This window comes from Pogona vitticeps, chromosome 2, assembly GCF_051106095.1.
Source record: "Pogona vitticeps strain Pit_001003342236 chromosome 2, PviZW2.1, whole genome shotgun sequence".
Classification (NCBI taxonomy): domain Eukaryota; kingdom Metazoa; phylum Chordata; class Lepidosauria; order Squamata; family Agamidae; genus Pogona; species Pogona vitticeps.
In genome coordinates this window covers 266,154,801-266,173,410 of record NC_135784.1, presented here as the reverse complement: position 1 = coordinate 266,173,410, position 18,610 = coordinate 266,154,801, and the positions used below count along the sequence as shown (strand labels likewise).

The window sequence follows — 18,610 nt, the reverse complement described above, 5'->3', positions numbered from 1 at the left end:
CTCTGGGTGGCTTACAAAATATTATAAAACATACAGCTAAAATATTTAAATATAAAACATATTAAGAAAGACAAACAAAACTCTCCCCTCCCCCTAAAATCACCAGTCTGGGACCTAGGATGGCAGACAATGGGCCAGCATAATTTTACAAAAGGGTGGTGCTTGGGAAGGCCTGGGTAAGAAGCCAGGTTATAATGTGCTTCTGGAAGCTCAGGAGGGTGGGGGCCAAATTTTTAACCAGTGGAACAAATTTTTAACCAGTGGAACAGAATGAAAGAAAATGGAACATTTTTAAATAAATAAGTTATCACTAGATGCTGTTGATCTTTGAGATTTCTTAGAGTGGAAGATGTTCTAGTCGGCTTGGAAGCCATACTGAGGACACAGAAAAGTCCTGCCTATCAATAAATTGGTTTAGCTGTGGTTTCACACTGTTCAGATAAGAGAACTCACAGCTTACATTCAAAAGAACTGCAATTCACCTTAAATATTCTAGCATTGAGCCTTGAAGCTAAACATACGTTCTAAGGTTATGCCTAGCCTTTCACTAAACCTTCCCTATCTTCATACTTCGTGGTAAGTAGCGGTCGATGTACCTCCTTACTGATGCATACATTAGCAGAAGCCACAGCAACTGAATTACTTGGCTTTCATTTGGGGTGGACTGTTTCAGTGGCCTTGGAGGCCAAAGGTAGCCCTCCAGACCCAATCCATGGGCCACATCCAGCCTGGAAATGCCCCAAACAGCGATTTTTTGTTTTTTTAAAAGAAACAAAGTAAGAGGGTACTGATTTGGGGGCAGGGCAGGGGTAGCCTCATCATTCTTTGCTTCTTCCCACATTGCAGCAAGGTTTTAACACACCAATACTTGCACTCATTGCTGCTACAGCCAAGGTCAGGCAGATGCCTCATAAAAGAATATGTATACAGTACAGTGGTGCCTCGATTAGCGATGTTAATCCGTTCCAGGAAAAATGTTGCTAAGCGATTTCAGCGCTAAACGGAATAAAAAAGCCCATAGAAATGCATTAAAACGTGTTTAATGTGTTCCTATGGGCTTCAAAACTGACCTTATGCGAAGATCCTCCATAGGGGCGGCCATTTTCAGTGCCTCTAAAGTGAGGCAAAACAGCGGGTGGCCATTCTGTTTTTCCAGCAGCCATTTAGGAACCGCCGATCACCTGGCCGGAAATGGGGGCTTTGCGATGATCGCTTCCCCGCAATCATCGCAAAGGATTTTTCCCCATAGGGGCCATCACTAAGCAATCGCTCTGGCAATGGCCAAAACTCCATCGCTAAGCAATTTCATCGCTCAACGGAGCAATCGCTAAGTGAGGCACCACTGTACAGTGGTGCCTCGCACAACGAGTGCCTCACACAACGATGAATTCACACAACGATGCCTTTTTCTGTTAAATTTGCTGCCTCACACAGCGATGTTTCCTATGGGGGATTTTCACACAACGATCTCCCTTTTCGCTCGTGTAAAAGTGTCTTACAATGTTTGGAAGCTGTTTTAAATGATTGCAATGGTTAGTCCACCTCCTGAAACCTATGCAAACTGATTTTGGTGTTGTTCTGACACTTCGTTAATTTATGATGATTTTTTGAATTTTCTCCATTGGAAACCATTGGATGGTCTGTCTAATGGTTTCCAATGGAAAAAACAAAAAATCATCATAAATTAACAAAGTGTCAGAACAACACCAAAATCAGTTTGCATAGGTTTCAGGAGGTGGACTAACCATTGCAATCATTTAAAACAGCTTCCAAACATTGTAAGACACTTTTACAGGAGCGAAAAGGGAGATCGGGAAAGGGCTCTTTGATCTCCGTTTGCCTTTTAAAGTTCTTCCCGATCTCCCTTTTCGCTCGTGTAAAAGTGTCTTACAATGTTTGGAAGCTGTTTTAAATGATTGCAATGGTTAGTCCACCTCCTGAAACCTATGCAAACTGATTTTGGTGTTGTTCTGACACTTCGTTAATTTATGATGATTTTTTGAATTTTCTCCATTGGAAACCATTGGATGGTCTGTCTAATGGTTTCCAATGGAAAAAACAAAAAATCATCATAAATTAACGAAGTGTCAGAACAACACCAAAATCAGTTTGCATAGGTTTCAGGAGGTGGACTAACCATTGCAATCATTTAAAACAGCTTCCAAACATTGTAAGACACTTTTACAGGAGCGAAAACGGACTTCGCAAAGCCATTGAAATGTATTGAGTCGGCTTCAATACATTGCAATGAAGGAAACATTGTTTCATACAGCGATATTTCCTATGGGGATTTTCACTCAGCGATGGCAATCCGTTCCAACTGGAACGGATTAACCGGTTTTCAATGCATTCCTATGGGAAATGGTGTTTCACAGAACGATGTTTCACACAACGTTGATTTTTTTGGAACCAATTAACATCGTTGTGTGAGGCACCACTGTATTTGCAAATCTTATTACTGTATGCACTGCTTGTGTGGTTTCCATCAATTCAAACAATTCCATCTAAAGACTCCCTCTGCTGGCTGAAAATTGAAATGCCATGGAAAAGAACATATACTCTTTTCAGGGTCAGGTACAATGGCAGAAATGGTTCTCGGGTATCCAGACCCTGTCAAAAATGTGACGAACTCTGCTGGCATAGTTTAGGTCATTTGGCTGCAGCTACTATTTGATATAGACCTGAACACACACCTGGAGTAGATCTACAAAAACTAACTGGAGGAGTAAATGGGTGGAAGAAACCAATTGCAGGAATGATGACTTAATTAATGTTATAGGGGACACCATTGGTCAGAAGCCATAGGAACAAATAGAAAGGTAAAAACAGTAGTTTCAACAAAATGAAGACTTTTTTTGAAACCTCTGCATTCTTGTGAAAGACACTACAGCTATTCTGATTACAACAGTATATATTGAATGCTCAAAATGAGACACAGTACCAAGTCCCCAAGCTCAGTGCTCAAGTCTACTACAGCTGCTCCAGCTTCCCCATCTGTTTTATCTTTTTCAAAAGCCTTTTTATAACAGCCAAGAGCTCTGTTCTTATCTCCAGCGATATCCTTATAGTATTGCCCCAAGTAACGGAAAGCACTTCCAAGGTAGGTGTCAAGTTTTGCTGCCTGAAAAGTAAAAATAAAAACATTTTACTCCATTGTTTTCAAATGAATAAAACATCATTTTGAAACGTGCAATGATTCTGTTAACAAAAACTGAAAACCCCTGACTTGGCAAATAAGCTGGCTCTTAAAATCAGGGAAGAAAATGACCATGAAATGGCCTACTTGCATCATTCATGTGTTTCTAAGGGAGAATCATTTACCTTCCCATCCAAAGGAGACCATTATAAGGTAACCTAATTTAGCAACAGATGACCTCAGTAACTATAGGCCCATTGCAAACATTCCATTTCTGAGCAAGCTGCTGGAGAGGGTGGCGGCTGACCAGCTGCAACCATTTTTGGAAGAAATGGATAGCCTAGATCCATTTCAATCGGGGTTCAGATTGCACCATGGAATGAAATGGCATTGGTCGCCCTGCAAGACAATCTCCTGAGGGAGGCAGACAGTGGGAGTATAACCTTACTGGTCCTCCTGGATTCTTCAGTGGTCTTTGATGCCATTGACCATAGTATCCTTCTGGGACAGTTACTGAGTTTGGGACTTGGGGACTCCATTCTTCAGTGGTTCAACCCTCCTTGATGGCCAATCCCAGATGGCACAGCATGAGGTGGTGTTGACCACCCCTTTGGATCTCCGTTATGGAGCTCTGCAGGGATCTGCAGGGATCGGCCATTTCCTCAATGCTTTTTAATATCTAAATGAAGCCACTGGAAAACATCATTCAGAGATCTGGAGTTCGTTCTCATCAACTTGCAGATGGCACACAGTTCTATCTCTCATTCGCTTCACCAGCAGATGATGTTGTGCAAGTCCTTGAGTGCTGTTTGGTGTAGATAATGGACTGGACAAGGGCAAACTGAATCCAGACATGACAGAGATCCTACTGTTGGCAGGATTGTCAGACCAGTTAGAACAATATTTACCTGGCCTCGATGTGGTTACACTTCCCATGAAGGATCATGATCATAGCCTGGGGAACTCTTGGACCCAGCTCTCTCTACAGAGGCATGAATATCTGCTGTGGCCAAGAGTGCCTTCTATCAACTTGGTGGATTGCCCAGCTGCACCCCTACTAAATAAGGAATGCCTAATAATAGTGATTCATGCATTGGTAATCTCTAAAACAGACTACTGTAATGCTCTCCACATAGGGCTGCACTTGAAGTCAGGATGGAAACTTCCGCAGCCAGACTAATTACAGGGTACCAGCAGACAGGGACGCATATCCCAGTCTTGTCCTGCCTTAATTAGCTCCCTATTAGTTTCTGTGCTCAATTTAAGGTGCTGGTCATAACCTATAAAGCTCTTAATGGTTTGGGACCTCAATATTTGGTGGAGCATCTCTCCCACAAAATAGCTGTGTGTTCTATCTCTGCTCCTTGCAGTCCTTAATTTTAAAAATTGTGACATCCAGGGAGGCAAAAAAGCCAACACAAGGAACAGAGAGTTCTCTGTGATGGCCTCTTCCCTCTGGAATATGCTTTCTAGAGAGATCTGCCAGGCACTGTTCCTCTTGATTTTTAGGAAACTAAGAAAGAATTATATAAAGCTGTCGTCTACTGCCCCAAGATGCTAAAACAGGTTTTAATTTGTGTAGTTATATTTAAAGGTAGGTTCACTGTTTATATCTAGCAATAGGGTTTATTGTTCTTTTTGTATTTTTATCTTTTCCAAGGTATTAGTTATTCCACCCAATTTTGTGTCATCTGCAAATTTGGTAAGCTTTACCTGCACCTCCACATCCAAATCATTAATAAAAATTTTGACCGAGTCCAGGACTGAGCCTCGTGATACCCCACTTGTTACCTCCTCCCAGTTTGAGAAGTAGCATTGATAAGCACTCTCTGAGTATGGTTCTGTAACCAACTGTATATCCACCAAACAGTTGTTCTATCCTCGTCAGCTCACTAATCAGAATATCATGGGGCACTTTGTCAAAGGTTTTACTGAAGTCAAGATATATTACGTCTACAGCCTTCCTGCCATATACCAGGGAAGTTACCCAATCAAAAAAATGAAGCAAGATTAGCCTGGTAGTGGCTCCCTTCACCCAAAAACTTTATCCACACAAAGAGGAGCTTCAGGCAATCTTTAAGAACCAGCCAACCAAATCATTAATGCTTCCAAATGGATGCCATAGAAGCCACCACATATATAGCGACTGTATCACCCATATTCCTTATACTTATATTCTCTTCTCAAAGTAACAACATGCTGTCTCAAATTCTCAACTTCCACTCAAAGTGAGTGCTCTCATAGGAACAAGGATGGAAATCAGGAGAAACATCTGGCCCCCGACCACGTATTTCCTTCCGTCTGGGTTGTGAAGGCTAACTTATTTAATTACTGACTGCTGCTAGCCAGCAGTCAAAGCCCCGGGAGAAAGGAAATAATTATTATAATTACATTACATTACATTACATTACATTACATTTATTTATTTATTTATTTATTTATTTATTTATTTATTTATATGTCACCCACTCTACCCAGAGGTCTCTGGGCAGCTTACAATAATTAAAATTCAATTCAATAAAATGATTAAAATACAATTAAAATACAATTAAAATTGCCGTCATCAGGACCCACAGTTGTTATTTCAATTAAAAGCCTTCTGGAACAGGAAGGTTTTGACCTGGCGCCGAAATGTCATCAACGTTGGCGCCAGACGAATTTCAGTTGGGAGGGTGTTCCATAATCTGGGGGCAGCTGCCGAGAAGGCCCTTTGTCAACAAGCCATCCCTCTTACCTCTTTGAGGGATGGCTCTTTCAAAAGGACCCCCTGGCTAGATCTTAACTGCCGGGTAGGCTCATATGGAAGGAGGCGGTCCTTCAAGTATCCAGGGCCCAAGCCGTTTAGTACATTTAGTACTAAGCCAATTCTCTTCCCATTATTTACCTTCAGAAACTGTGTAAGAGCTTTTGATTTATCTCTTCTTGTCTCTTCACTCATAAACCAGTAAGTGAGACCCAAGCAGAAATGGAAGTCAGCTACTTCAGCTTCTTTTGCAATAGCTTCATGGAAACTAAGGGGGAAATATATATATATTTAATTTTTTTCCCCAATACATGGATCCTAAATACAAAGCTTGCGAAAATTATGTTTGAAGGTTACGATTCCTAAGAGTCTCCCTGCTACTAAATGACTTGTTCTTCTCATCTTTGCAAAAATTAGACATCGTTTAAGTTCATGCAAGTCAAATATGCAAAAAATAAAGTTCTGCAGGTGAAATAAAAATGGTACACAAAACATATTTATTGGCTGAAGGATAGTGGGAGGTGTTTTTAAAAAGGTCCCTTTTCAGGCTGTATGCAAAAGAATAAGTAATTTACCTTCTTTCTGCATGTTGATAGTTTTTTTGCTTATACTGAATTAAACCTTCAAGATAGTGGGCTTCTGCCAGGTTGGGATGCATCGCCTTAAGCTCCTGTGCAATCTAAAATAAAATGGTAAGTTCAGAAAAGAAAAATTCTGTCTTTTTTACAAAAGCCTCTATTATATGTATAAAATGCATACCAACCTTTGAAGCTTCATCAATAAGTCCTTTATTCAGATAGGCTTGTCCTTTAAGAGCTATAAGTTTTGGATCACTGTTCTTATCTAAAATCTGGAAATCAAATACATATTTGACATTTCAACACATAGTAAATGCTTATTATCACACCAAACCTCCTGTGGAATGCCACAATGCTTGTACTTGTTAACACAAGGTTTGATTTCCAATACCCTCTGAGTAGAAGAGAATATCAAGCAATAACATTCTCCCTACATTAACTTTCACAGAAGTTTACATAACAAATGTGACCTATAAACTGTCTTCTACCCCAATGTATGCTTCAACTCTAATAAATGTGCAACAGGGTCAAAAAGAAAAAAACAGGTGTGCATTTACAGTGGACCCTTGACTTGTGGAATTAATCCGTATTGGAACTGTGGCCGCAGGTTGAAAATTCTGTAGGTCGAGGGTTCATTTTGCATAGGAATGCACTGAAAACCATTTAATTCGTTCCAGCCAAAGAAAAAAAATCCGGGGCTTCCAAAGCGCCACCCGCTGCCCTCTGCCTTTTGTCCCCTGCCTCCCATCCCCATTGGGAGAGGAGGCAAGAGGCCGTGGCTCCAGCTTTCTAAGCACCGAAAGCTGACAGCAGGCGCAGAGCGGCTTTTGGCTTGCAACTTTGGAAGCCGGAAAGCCGAAAGCCGCAGCCTATGGACTGGAAGGGGGAGGTGGGGAAAGGGCCGAATTTGAATTTGGCACTTTCCCCGCCTCCCCCTTCTGGTCCGTAGGTTGATTCTCTGGCCGCAAGTCGAAGTGAAACTTTGCGGCCGGAGAAGTCTGTATGTCGAAAAGTTCGTAAGTGGAGCCGCACGTAAGTCGAGACTCCACTGTAAAAAGAAGATGGTGAAGAAGGCACGTGGCTATGTCATGAATTTGTGTGTTGCTTGCCATATCTTAAAAAAATTTCAAATTGATGAAATGCTATCTCGAAGCAATGTGTATGTTTATGAACATCTGTAGGTAACGTAGGAGTTAAAGGAAGGGAGGGGCTATTGGAAAATGATACAAGACATGACTGCATATGCTATTAGTACGCACAAAAAGTGAAGCTTTCTGATCCTGACCTATGAAGGTGAAACCCATTCTTTTCTGCAATGGTTGGAAGCCAAAAGATTCCATTGGGAATCCAAAGAGACAGCCAACTAGACAGCTGGAGCTGGGAGCTATTATTTCAAATTGATTTGTGCCTGGTAGACACTGTGAATAATGGGAGGCTTCCCAGTCTAGGCTTTCTCACCAGGAATTCTAGGCTTGATCACCAAGAAAGGTGCCTAGGTGAATAATGTGAAACTGGAAAGTAGAAGACAGACACCTGACATCTCTGCTCTCATCCACCTATGGCAGAGGCAGCTCTGTCCATGGGAAGGCATATCTGTTACACAAATAAAACCGAAGGCACTGGACAACCCAAGCTCCTCCTTCTGTAAAAGTTACCACCTAAAGTTGCTAATGTTAAACAGATTTCATTTACCAGAGCTGTTTTAAAACTAATCACATACCTGATCAAGGCATCTTAGAGCTTCATCTGCAGAATCAGCACCGGGTATTTTAATCAAGGCTGCTGCTTTTAGATGACAGGCATTGTCTTTTTGTTGTTGATTGGAACCAGGTTCATTGGGTTGTGCTAACATCTTCAAGGCTATCAACAAAGAAGGAATTAATGTTCTGTTTGTCTTCAATTCACTGTCACATTTAACAACATAACAAGTAAACTGAGGTTCACAATATAACACTGCTAGTTTAATAAGACGCCTTCAGACATAGGACTTTAAAATAATTCAGGGCCTTGGGAAACAATGGCTGAAATCATGATCTGTAACTTACGCTACAAAAGGATGATGACATCAGCTGCAGCAGTTTTTGGAAATAATAATAAAAAACATTATTTCTCCCAATGTCCTAGGCTCCCATGGATGATTTTATTTGAGGCAATGATTTTCGAAAATTAAAGACTTCCCTCAATCCCGTAGTCCCCCACAGCTTCCCCATGAAGGGATCCCATTAGAGTTTCAGGACCCCCCACTCTGTGTACTATTGAAAAACTATGGCACCTGATGACACCATCAGTCTTACATAGCATCGCTATCATGATTTTAGCCAATGTTTTAATGTACTATCTTCATGGTGGAGTGGTTAAACTGCTGTACTACATCCAAAGTTCTGCTCACAACTCAGATTCAAACCCATTTGCCTGGCTCAAGATTTAATCAGCCTGCCATCCTTCCAAGGATGGTAAATTAAGTACCCAGCTTGCTGCAGAAGCAGGGGGCAATGTGTAGCCTGCACAATTAAACTATAAACCATCTAGAGAATGTTTTAAGGGCTATGAGGTACTACATAAGCAGCACACTTTGCTTTTGCTTTGTCTTTATAATACAAGGAAATGTCTTTCTGTACATAAAACCAAACAAAAGCAATTCACATTTACTTGCTCATAACTTATAACAGGCTCCCATTAACATGCTCCCTTCTAGACTTTCAGAAGTCTGCTAAATAATATTCACCAGACATTATATAAATAAAACCTTGAGATCTAACAACTGCCTATAACATTGGCCTTTTCAGACATTTTTTCAAGTTTGTGGAGACATTTCTCACAAGTCCATGAGATCAAAGAGCCTAGGCTTTTTGTAAGGCCCTTGAAATCCTTTTTATTATATTAGCTTTTAATTGCTAAATGTGGTTTTGCTTGCCAGAGTTTTCAGAATTCTTCCATATGTATATGGTTATTTCATTGTTCAATTCACTGTATTATTATTATTATTATTATTATTATTATTATTATTATTATTATTATTATTATTATTATTATTATTAATCAATTCCACTGCTGCTTCCTCCCTTAGCTACATTTTATTCGAAAGCAGATTGAACTTTTTCTAAGTTACAGTTTGCACAGTTCTACAATTACCTTGATTGCAAGACTGAACAGCTTCTCTGTACTTATGTATTTCCACTTGCACTTTTCCCAAGTAACACCAAGCTGTTGGACACTGGCTGGTCTGCTGCAAACCTAACATGAAGATTGATTTAACACATCTTAAAACACATACAGAAAAGTAAACGTGCTGCTATTTGAACGTTAAAAAGTTTTGGGGGGGTTGCTTTTTTTTTCAAGCTATGTGCATAGAATGACTTCACCAAAATAACCTATTCAATTCTTATGTAGGACCAACTTTAATTTTTTTTCTGTTCATAACACTGGGTGTACAACCTAATCCAATAACAAAAACACAGGGCAACTGAGCAGTAGATGATTTCATTTTTATCACCAATAGATTTAAATTTGACCAACAGCAAACATTAAAATGTCTTATTCATCAGAAACTGTCTGTTCATAATTTATAGTGATTTTAATAATGTAAATGCTCTAAGGTAAAGTCTTTAGGGTTGTATATGAAGCTTCAAAACTGAGGGCTTATAAAATGCATTGGTACCGAAAGTGGAAGAGAGAGAAGTGACGTGGTTATGCCAAAACTTGATGAAGTGTGTTCAAAAAGGAGCATGATGGTTAAAGGACAGGGATGGACAAAGTATGGCCCCAATGTTATTTCTGTGAGCACCCAAAGTGACCCAGAACCCACATGCCTTGAAAGAGGAAAGAAAGGAGAAAACTTTTATGTCTCAGCAATCTTGAAGATCTTCATGAATTGCTTTTCTTCTTCAAGAGCATGGAGAAGGGTTCCCAAGCCTCCCTCTTGCCAAGTTTAAACTGGAATTGTCTGCCTTGCAACTTCTAGTTTATTTTTTTCAGTCCCCTGCTCCCCACCCACCACCCCTGATTTTCTTTTTGCCATATCAACTGCTACTTTGGGGCCTGATGCGACCAATGATGAGTCGTGGAGGCAAACATTTAGCCCTTGGGACTGCTGAGGTTGCCCACTCTTGATACAGGTCCACCTGAAAAACAGTGAGACTGCATACCACCCCATTTCAAACACTGGAATGTATCTTCAGTTGTTCTCTTCCCCTATTGCTTACCTTCTGTGAGGTTTTTTTCAGCTTCATTGTATTTTTTTTCCTGAAGGAACTGAATCCCTAAAACAATAAGAGCTGGACCACTTCTTGGGTCAATATCCAGAAGCTTCTGAGAACAACTGAGGGCCTCTTCAGCCATACTGCCTAAGTATACACAGAGGAATTTTATTTGGCATCATTTTAGAAAAAATATCACAAAAACATGTATCACAAGCAATTTTGTCACATTTTCCCCCCTGGGTTTCATTTTGAAAGTCATCCTGGCTGAAATCCTGTTGCTTACTGTAGTCCCACCAGAGTATACCCACAGAATGTGGAGATTTGGTGAGCCAACTCCCCCATTAATTCCATTATTCAGTTGGACCTACTCTAATTATGAAAGTAACAATTAAGGGAGCCCATTTTAATCAACAGAACTTGCAGAGCAGCTGATTCACCAAACCCCGACAATTCAATGAGCTTAATCTAATGCAATTTACTATGCTAAGAAACAGGATTTCAGTCTCTAGTTTTGCCTTGCTCATCATTTTAAGAAATGCAGCCAATGCAGCATTCAAGAAAAAGAGGGTGGGAAAATTCAAAACTAATAGCAATATTAACTTTAAAAGCTATGTACATTACCTGACTGAATGAAGTGTAAGCAAAGAACTTCCAGAGGATAACTCACAGCAGGATACAAAATGATCATATTCTCACAGGCCTTCCTCAATCCTGAATACTCATGAGGAAACTTATTTTGAAGGGAGAAAAAAAATTAAGAATGCAGATTGTTGTTAACATTAAAGAAGGCTACTTTTCATTATACAATACAGTTAAAGGCAATCCTTACTTTTGATAGACATTGAATGAATTCTCTGAAAAGCTTCTGGTGATCTTCACTTGGAACTGGGTCTGAGGAATTCAGTGCCTCCTCGTACGCCTTAAGGAGCTAAAAGGGGGATATGAATACCACACAGTGACGCAAGAGAATCCATGCTTTTAACAAAGGTCAGAATGGTCTTTGGAGAGGAACAGTCAATTCTGCTATATTATTAGCAAAACTATATTATTAGAATTACAGCCAAGTTGTAGCCATGTGATTCTTTCTGTAGTTTTTTTCCCCAAAAGGAGAAGTACTTCCTGTGGTTGGATGCTTGACAATAGAAACAAAGAGAAGGAGCTGATAAACTATTTCTCTGCCAGACATTTGCCTGTTCAAAACAGATCACCATCACTCGGTCAAAAAAGTAGTTTTCCGACCCACAGTGGCCTTATTTCTCATCTGTAAGATGGAGGCTTAGAACTATCCTTCAAGGTTGCTTGGAAAACAAGGTAAAATGATTGTGTCATAGTTTGTGTAAATGTCAAAGGTTTTAAATTGGGTATGTGAACTGAAGGGAGCAGTCCCTTACCAGCTGCTGTGTTTCATTATCCTGGAGAGGAGACCATTCTTCCAGTAGCTGGATCAATCTCTTCCATAGCTGATGAAGTTCAGCACTGTCTGCGCCTTCTTCTCGTCTCACTTTTATCAGCTTGTGCCACATTCGAGCCGCCTGTCAAAGAAGCCAGTCAAGCTTCAGTGGCTTCCCAAATCAGAGGGACATTTTGATCTTTGACTGCCAGTGAATTGGAAGACATTTTCCAATTGCAGCAATCAAGGTGACTATCTTTTGGCTTAACTGAGATGTCAGAAAAAGTAAGGAATCAGTATTCTTTGTTGACTCTGCAGTATTATTTACTGCTGTCCATTGAGCCATACACTTATACAAACTGTTTTACTGTAGAAAGTGGATGGCATCTCCCACAACTTTTCAATACATTATTATTGGTTGTGTCCTTCAGTCAATCAGTTTCTGTGTCACAGCCATACAGTGATAATGTCTGCCCACTGTATTCTATTCTTTTCTCTGTTGTTCATGTTTTTTAATACCTGATTTGTAGCAATTAATTTTTTAAAACTCCTTTTCAGAAGTTAGCAACTTAAAACCAGACTGTCATTTAACACCTTTGGCTGTAACACACCTACAGAACACTGAGGTGGACAGCTAAAAGAGGCTTTACCAATCTAAACAAAGTCATTTCCACTAAAAATAATAGACAGCAGAGAACATTTTGAGATGGCAAAACAGGACAAGTTTGCCAACATAAGGTTACAAAAAAATGTATGTATAAAAACGTGCTTTTGTTAAAGAATCCAATTGCAACATAAAACATAAAGGCCAAAATCTTATTGTGAAATACTGCACACATAACTACATGGTTTACACAGTTTTACGGCTGCCATTTACTCACCCAATTACACAATTGGCTGTGCAACTCATTACACAACTAGAGGACTATAGCATGTACAACAGAACAAAGTAAACTGATGTTTGTTGCTTGCACAGTTGCTGTTATATGAATGTGCAACACATCAGGATTTTGGCCATTAAAGACATATATCAACACAGTAGTGATGAGAAGCAACCTGAAAGTATTTCTTTTCTTGCTGATCCACCTCCACAAGCTTTCTGCATACATCACACCATTTCTGTTTATCAGTGCTAGAAAGAAGGCAAAATAATGTCTATTAATACATTTAAAAAACCAAGGCTTCGACTACCATGCAATATCAATTTCAATTACCATTCTCATACCAAACAAAATGAGATTTCTTCAAAGATCTGTTCTTACGCACTTACCCTCTACCTTATCTTTAAACTATGAAGACTGAACCCTGCTTTCTGCATTCCTCTACTGTCCCCACTTGAGATACTGACCACTTTCAACTCCTTGATCTTACCACCCCAAATAGTTCCTTGCTCAGCTTTCCTTCTTTAGTTTCCCGATTCTTCACACTTAATTCCAGGGCTACTTCCTTCATCCCATCATCTTTTGGCTTTCCCATCTGCTGTCTTCCCTTCTGTCTGATCTAGTGACAGCTCAGTGTTTCTAATCAATTTGGAGATGGAGAAGGGCTTGATCCACTGACTGCCCTAGGTCTACCTGCTTACCATTAATATATATGTATGTGTTTTACTAATTACTCTCTCCAATGAAGTCACGAGCGTGTACACGGACCTCCTTCATTCTCACAGCAATCCTGTGAAATATATAAGGCTGAGAGAAATGAGTTCACCTAATACTGCCTTAGTGAAAACTACAATCTGGTTCTCCCAAATCAACTCCAACACCCTCAAGTTGTTTTCCTCATTCATTTCCAGAAAAAGGGAAGAGAGCTGCATCCTGCTGAGAGGAACCTACAGTTACTTCCCTTCCACTCTTGGATTTCTGATGGTACTCTTTACACAGGTCAAACAGTTCAGGAAAAAAAGTGAGATTGATGCATACATACAAAATGCTTTACAGATAAAGTGATGATTACACAAGTGCAATTTCACACAATAGATTTTACTGTTTGGTATAAATAAATGAATTCTTGAAAGTGTAGTCAGCATGGTAGATAAGCAAGTTGCAAAGATTTATTTTTATAGGTAACGAACAGTTTTATAGTTTTGCAGAAATATAATTATTAACACTACAAAAACAATGCAGACAATGTTTTGGTAACAAATCTATTTTGGTCAGTAGCATGAAAAACACCTTTAACCAACTCTTATTCCATTGCTTCAAAATAATATAAAATCTTCGATGAGATTTCCTACCTTTCATAGAGTTCCAGGAGTTTCTCGTAAACATTAACCAAATCCTCTCTGGCACCAGCATGGTTTGTTTTTTCATACAAATTTGCTAAACCCTAGAAGAAAGTGAAGCAAGGTACTTTTGAAGCAACATTTGTGGCCTCCAGGTTCACTCCACAGCATACCCAATCAACACTCACATGCTTGCTCTCGCAATGCCCACCTCATCGTAAGTGTGATTAGCACTTGGGAAAGAACTCCCAGATCACTGTAGTCATGGAGAGGAGAGACTTTAACGTTGCTCACCAATGTAGAGCAAAATCAATGCGAGCAAAATTGCTCTCCCCCCCCCCCCCCCGACAATTAAAATCAGCAGGAAACAGCAATGTCTCCTCAGGACTGCTGGAGGGGGAGGGGTAAAGTCTCATTCTACAGCAGTCTTGACCCCCAGCATCCAGAGATTACATGGATGTTAAATACAACTAATATTATTCCAATTTAGTAACAATCCAGTGAACCCACCAAATCTCACCCTAATATTCAGCTTACTGAATTTTCTTCTAGTTCTGAATGCTTCACTGTTCTCCATTGCTTTCCTTTGTCTTGGTTTCTCTAAAGTTCCCACAACTCCTAGAACACCTTAACTCCTTTTAGGAGATCAGTGTCTATTCCAACTGAGAGCAAGGAGAAACATTTCCAACTCAGCAGCCAGAGCTCAGAAAATGTTACTTTTGAGGATTATATTCCCAGAATCTACCCAGTGTCGCCCAAAATGTCATTTTTCCAAATGCTGCTAGTAGCTGCACTGTTCAAAACAGCAAAATGAAGAGGTGTACTAATAGGTTATTAGCAAGACAGAGAGAAAAGAAAGTTATATGCCATCAGAATAGAGTAGGAAGCCCCAGCAATGACCTATTGTGACTGTTGTTTATTCCTTTCCTTCTTGCAAGCATAAAGAACCTCATTTCTTCCAACACAGACAATAAGATTGACAGCATACCTACCTGCCATGCCAGCAACTGCCCTGGTTCAAGTTCAGCAGCCTTTCGATAGGCACCTTGGGCCTGCTCAGGTTGTTCCAGCTCAGCAGCTGCCAGACCAATAAATACCCAGGCATTGTAGTTATTTTTTTCTTGTTTCAACACTGCCTACAAAGATACACACAAAAAGCACTTTGCAATACACTTGTAAATTTAATATATCATTTCATAGCTAAGAAAATGCAAGTTATAACTTGATGAAATGCTTCATTCTGATTTTTCTGCTGTCTTGTCACAAAGATTCGGGAAAACATCTAACAACTAAGGAAGAGCATACCTCGGTGGCAGAGCACATGCTTTGCAGGCTCAACTCCCACATTCAACCCGCAACAGTTCTAGCTTAAAGGATATCAAATAGGAGGACTGGAGCAGAAGAAAGACCCCAAGCATAGGTAGGCTACACAAGCACACTGACATCTGACCCCATGCCATCTTTGCCAGGCCACATCATCACAAATAGAAGCATGCTCTCAAAATGTGGTGCTGGCAAAAGCATAGAAATTTACCTCCTTCCTTCTCAGAAGAAAAGAACACTCTACTGTATCCATTCTGAAACTGCTGCTTAGTGTAAGTAAAGATGCCAAGAAATTCAGTGGCTGCCAGTTTTTGAGCATAGTAGCAACCACCATGACACAGGGTGGCAGTGGTATTATGGATCTCCCCACTCACAGAAAGAAGATGTCCACACCATCTCACTTCCACTCAGAGAACACTGACTTAGTACAAGGCAACCATATATGTATGTATGATGAAAGAAATGCCAAGTCAAGAGTCTCATGGCACAGTGGTTAAGCTGAAGACTTGAGTTTAATCCCAACAAGCTCAGGTAGCAGGCTCAAGGTTGACTCAGCCTTCCGTCCTTCCATGGTCAGTACACTGAGTACCTAGCTCACTGGGATGGGGTGGGGTGCCAATTTGTAGCCTGCATAATTGAATTGTAAACCACCCAGAGAGTGCTTTAAGCACATTGGGGTGATATATAAGCAACATACTTTGTTTCTCTTTTTATCTAATGGGAAAGAAAAGAAGATCTGACTACTGTTGCCCAGCACCACTTTGGCCTTTAACTTACCACAAGATTAAGGAGTACAAGCTAGATAGAAAGATAACACCATGCAATTCTGAGGTACAGTGAAACCAATCCCTTAAAGAGCATCAAACAGGATTACTGTGAATAGATCATAACATTTCATGTGAAGAAAGCTTAGCTGTATATTTCAGTGGTATTTACCTTGCAGTGTTTCAGTGCTTCTTTGTATTCTTTATTTCTTATTGCATCTCTGGCACCTTTCAATGCAGCTTTCACTTCCTTGTTTGACATAATTACTGCAGATGTTAAGAGAAGAACATTATTGCCATATACTAAGAACTGTGGAGTATTTTCGAATCATTCTTACAACTCACACTGAACTCTCTTTTCTGGAACCCAATTGGTTTTTTTTAAAAAGCCTGACAGATACATTGATAATGTTTGCATATAGCTAGCAGTCAGAATCTTCAGAATCCTGGCTTACCGTAAATGAGGTGCAGTGTTTTCCCAAAACTAATACAGGGTCTTATATTCATTTTTGCTCCAAAAAACGATTAGGGTTTATTTTCAGGGGATGTTTTATTTTTTCATGTACAACAATCTACATTTATTCACATAAAGTCATGTCATCTTCTTCCTTTTGCTGCACAATGGTGGAGGGCGGGGTTTCACTTAACTAGGGCTTATTTTGGGGGTAGGGCTCATATTACGAGCATCCTGAAAAATCATAGTAGGGCTTATTTTCAGGTTAGGTCTTATTTTTGGGCAAACAGGGTATGTGTAGTGCACTATCTTGTGCACTATCCTATTTTGTTTCATGCTTAGCCTCTTCCACTTACAGGAACAGCTGAACTAACTAGGAACTGACATGGTGCCATGTTGTTCAAACTAGGGCTCTTGACTCACCGTGACCCTTCAAAATTAGAACTGTAAATACAAGCAGAGGAAAACTTCTTAAAAATCATCCTCGTCTGCATGTACACAGTGCTGACTCTAACCTCTCAGGATCAACAGAAGGCTTCTGCTGTTTTTATATGCCATCAGCAACAATATTCTGTATCGTTAACAGCCCTGCTTGGCTCTTGCAAACCCAAGGACATGGCTTCCTTTATTACCATCTCAGTAGCTCAGTCCTATTTCAGCTGTAGCAACAGGACAGGAATTTCCACTGCACCTGAGAAGAGCAGACTAGCTGAAAAGTACATGCGACACAAGTAGCCATGCCTATGCACTACGTCCTTGCCCACTGCAGTTCATACACCATGCAAACTAAGAAAGCAATAGCTGCTATAAAGTGTGGCCTGAGTTAGGTAGTTCTCTGCCTGATTGCCCAAGCCAGGGCTTTGCGTAGTGATGCCATCCATGAGATACTAGAACAACTAAGTAGATGAGAGATGAAACAGCCAAGCAACTCAAGAGCAACAAGCATAGGGAAGGAGCACCGACTGCCTTATTGTTTTATAGTAGAGTTGGCTCTATGACTCAATAGTACTTCTATCATTACCTGTGTGCATGCACAAAAGCTCAAGAACGGTTTTTTAAAAATGTAGATTCTGGGAAGCTTTTTAGAATATAGCTGCCTAGAGTGGCCTTTTAGGCCAGATGGGCGGGGTATAAATCAAACAAACAAATAAATAAATATTCAAAGTACTCCACATGCAATACCTTGTGGCCATCCTTAAAACCAGTTGGTCAAGTGAGCCTTATAACCTCCCTGTTGCAGATGGGACTGGGGAATGAGTGACTTGAATAAACCCCCTTAGTAAGGTCACTGTGGCAGAGTTAGTATCTTAATTGATGCCGCCTATATTCTAATTGAAAAGGGATGTCGTGGCGCTGCGGGTTAAACCACTGAAGCCTCTGTGTTGCAAGGTCAGAAGATCTGCAGTCGTAAGATTGAATCCACGCGACAGACTGAGGCCCCATTGCTTGTCCCAGCTCCCGCCAACCTAATGGTTCAAAAGCATGCAAAATGCGAGTCGATAAATAGGTACCACCTCGGTGGGAAGGTAAACAGTGTTCCATGTCTAGTCACGCTGGCCACATGACCATGGAGGATTGTCTGCGGACAAATGCTAGCTCTATGGGTTGGAAACGGAGATGAGCACTGCCGCTTAGAGTCAGACATGACTGGACAAATTGTCAAGGGAAACCTTTACTTTATCTTTATATTCTAATTGATGCCAGTAGCTCCCAACCTCAGATGATCCAGGTGTTCTCAGACTGCAGCTCCCATAAAACCCATCCAGCACAGCTGGTGGTGAAGGCTTCTGGAAATTGCAATC

General features: G+C 40.4%; 1 protein-coding gene across 1 annotated transcript in view; it reads right to left on the bottom strand.

The window, feature by feature from the left end:
- Positions 1-18,610, bottom strand: part of SKIC3 (SKI3 subunit of superkiller complex) — a 62,777-nt gene that overhangs the window by 43,179 nt on the left and 988 nt on the right. Inside the window, exons 2-15 of the mRNA XM_072992516.2 lie at positions 16,527-16,621; positions 15,260-15,403; positions 14,280-14,371; positions 13,103-13,178; positions 12,048-12,188; positions 11,486-11,584; positions 11,278-11,386; positions 10,660-10,800; positions 9,590-9,691; positions 8,178-8,317; positions 6,643-6,729; positions 6,455-6,558; positions 6,021-6,147; positions 2,942-3,121 (exon numbers count right to left, since the gene is read on the bottom strand). Of these exons, the coding sequence (XP_072848617.2) occupies positions 2,942-3,121; positions 6,021-6,147; positions 6,455-6,558; positions 6,643-6,729; positions 8,178-8,317; positions 9,590-9,691; positions 10,660-10,800; positions 11,278-11,386; positions 11,486-11,584; positions 12,048-12,188; positions 13,103-13,178; positions 14,280-14,371; positions 15,260-15,403; positions 16,527-16,616 (1,632 nt within the window). The 5' untranslated portion in view covers positions 16,617-16,621. The remainder of the gene's footprint in view (positions 1-2,941; positions 3,122-6,020; positions 6,148-6,454; positions 6,559-6,642; positions 6,730-8,177; positions 8,318-9,589; positions 9,692-10,659; positions 10,801-11,277; positions 11,387-11,485; positions 11,585-12,047; positions 12,189-13,102; positions 13,179-14,279; positions 14,372-15,259; positions 15,404-16,526; positions 16,622-18,610) is intronic.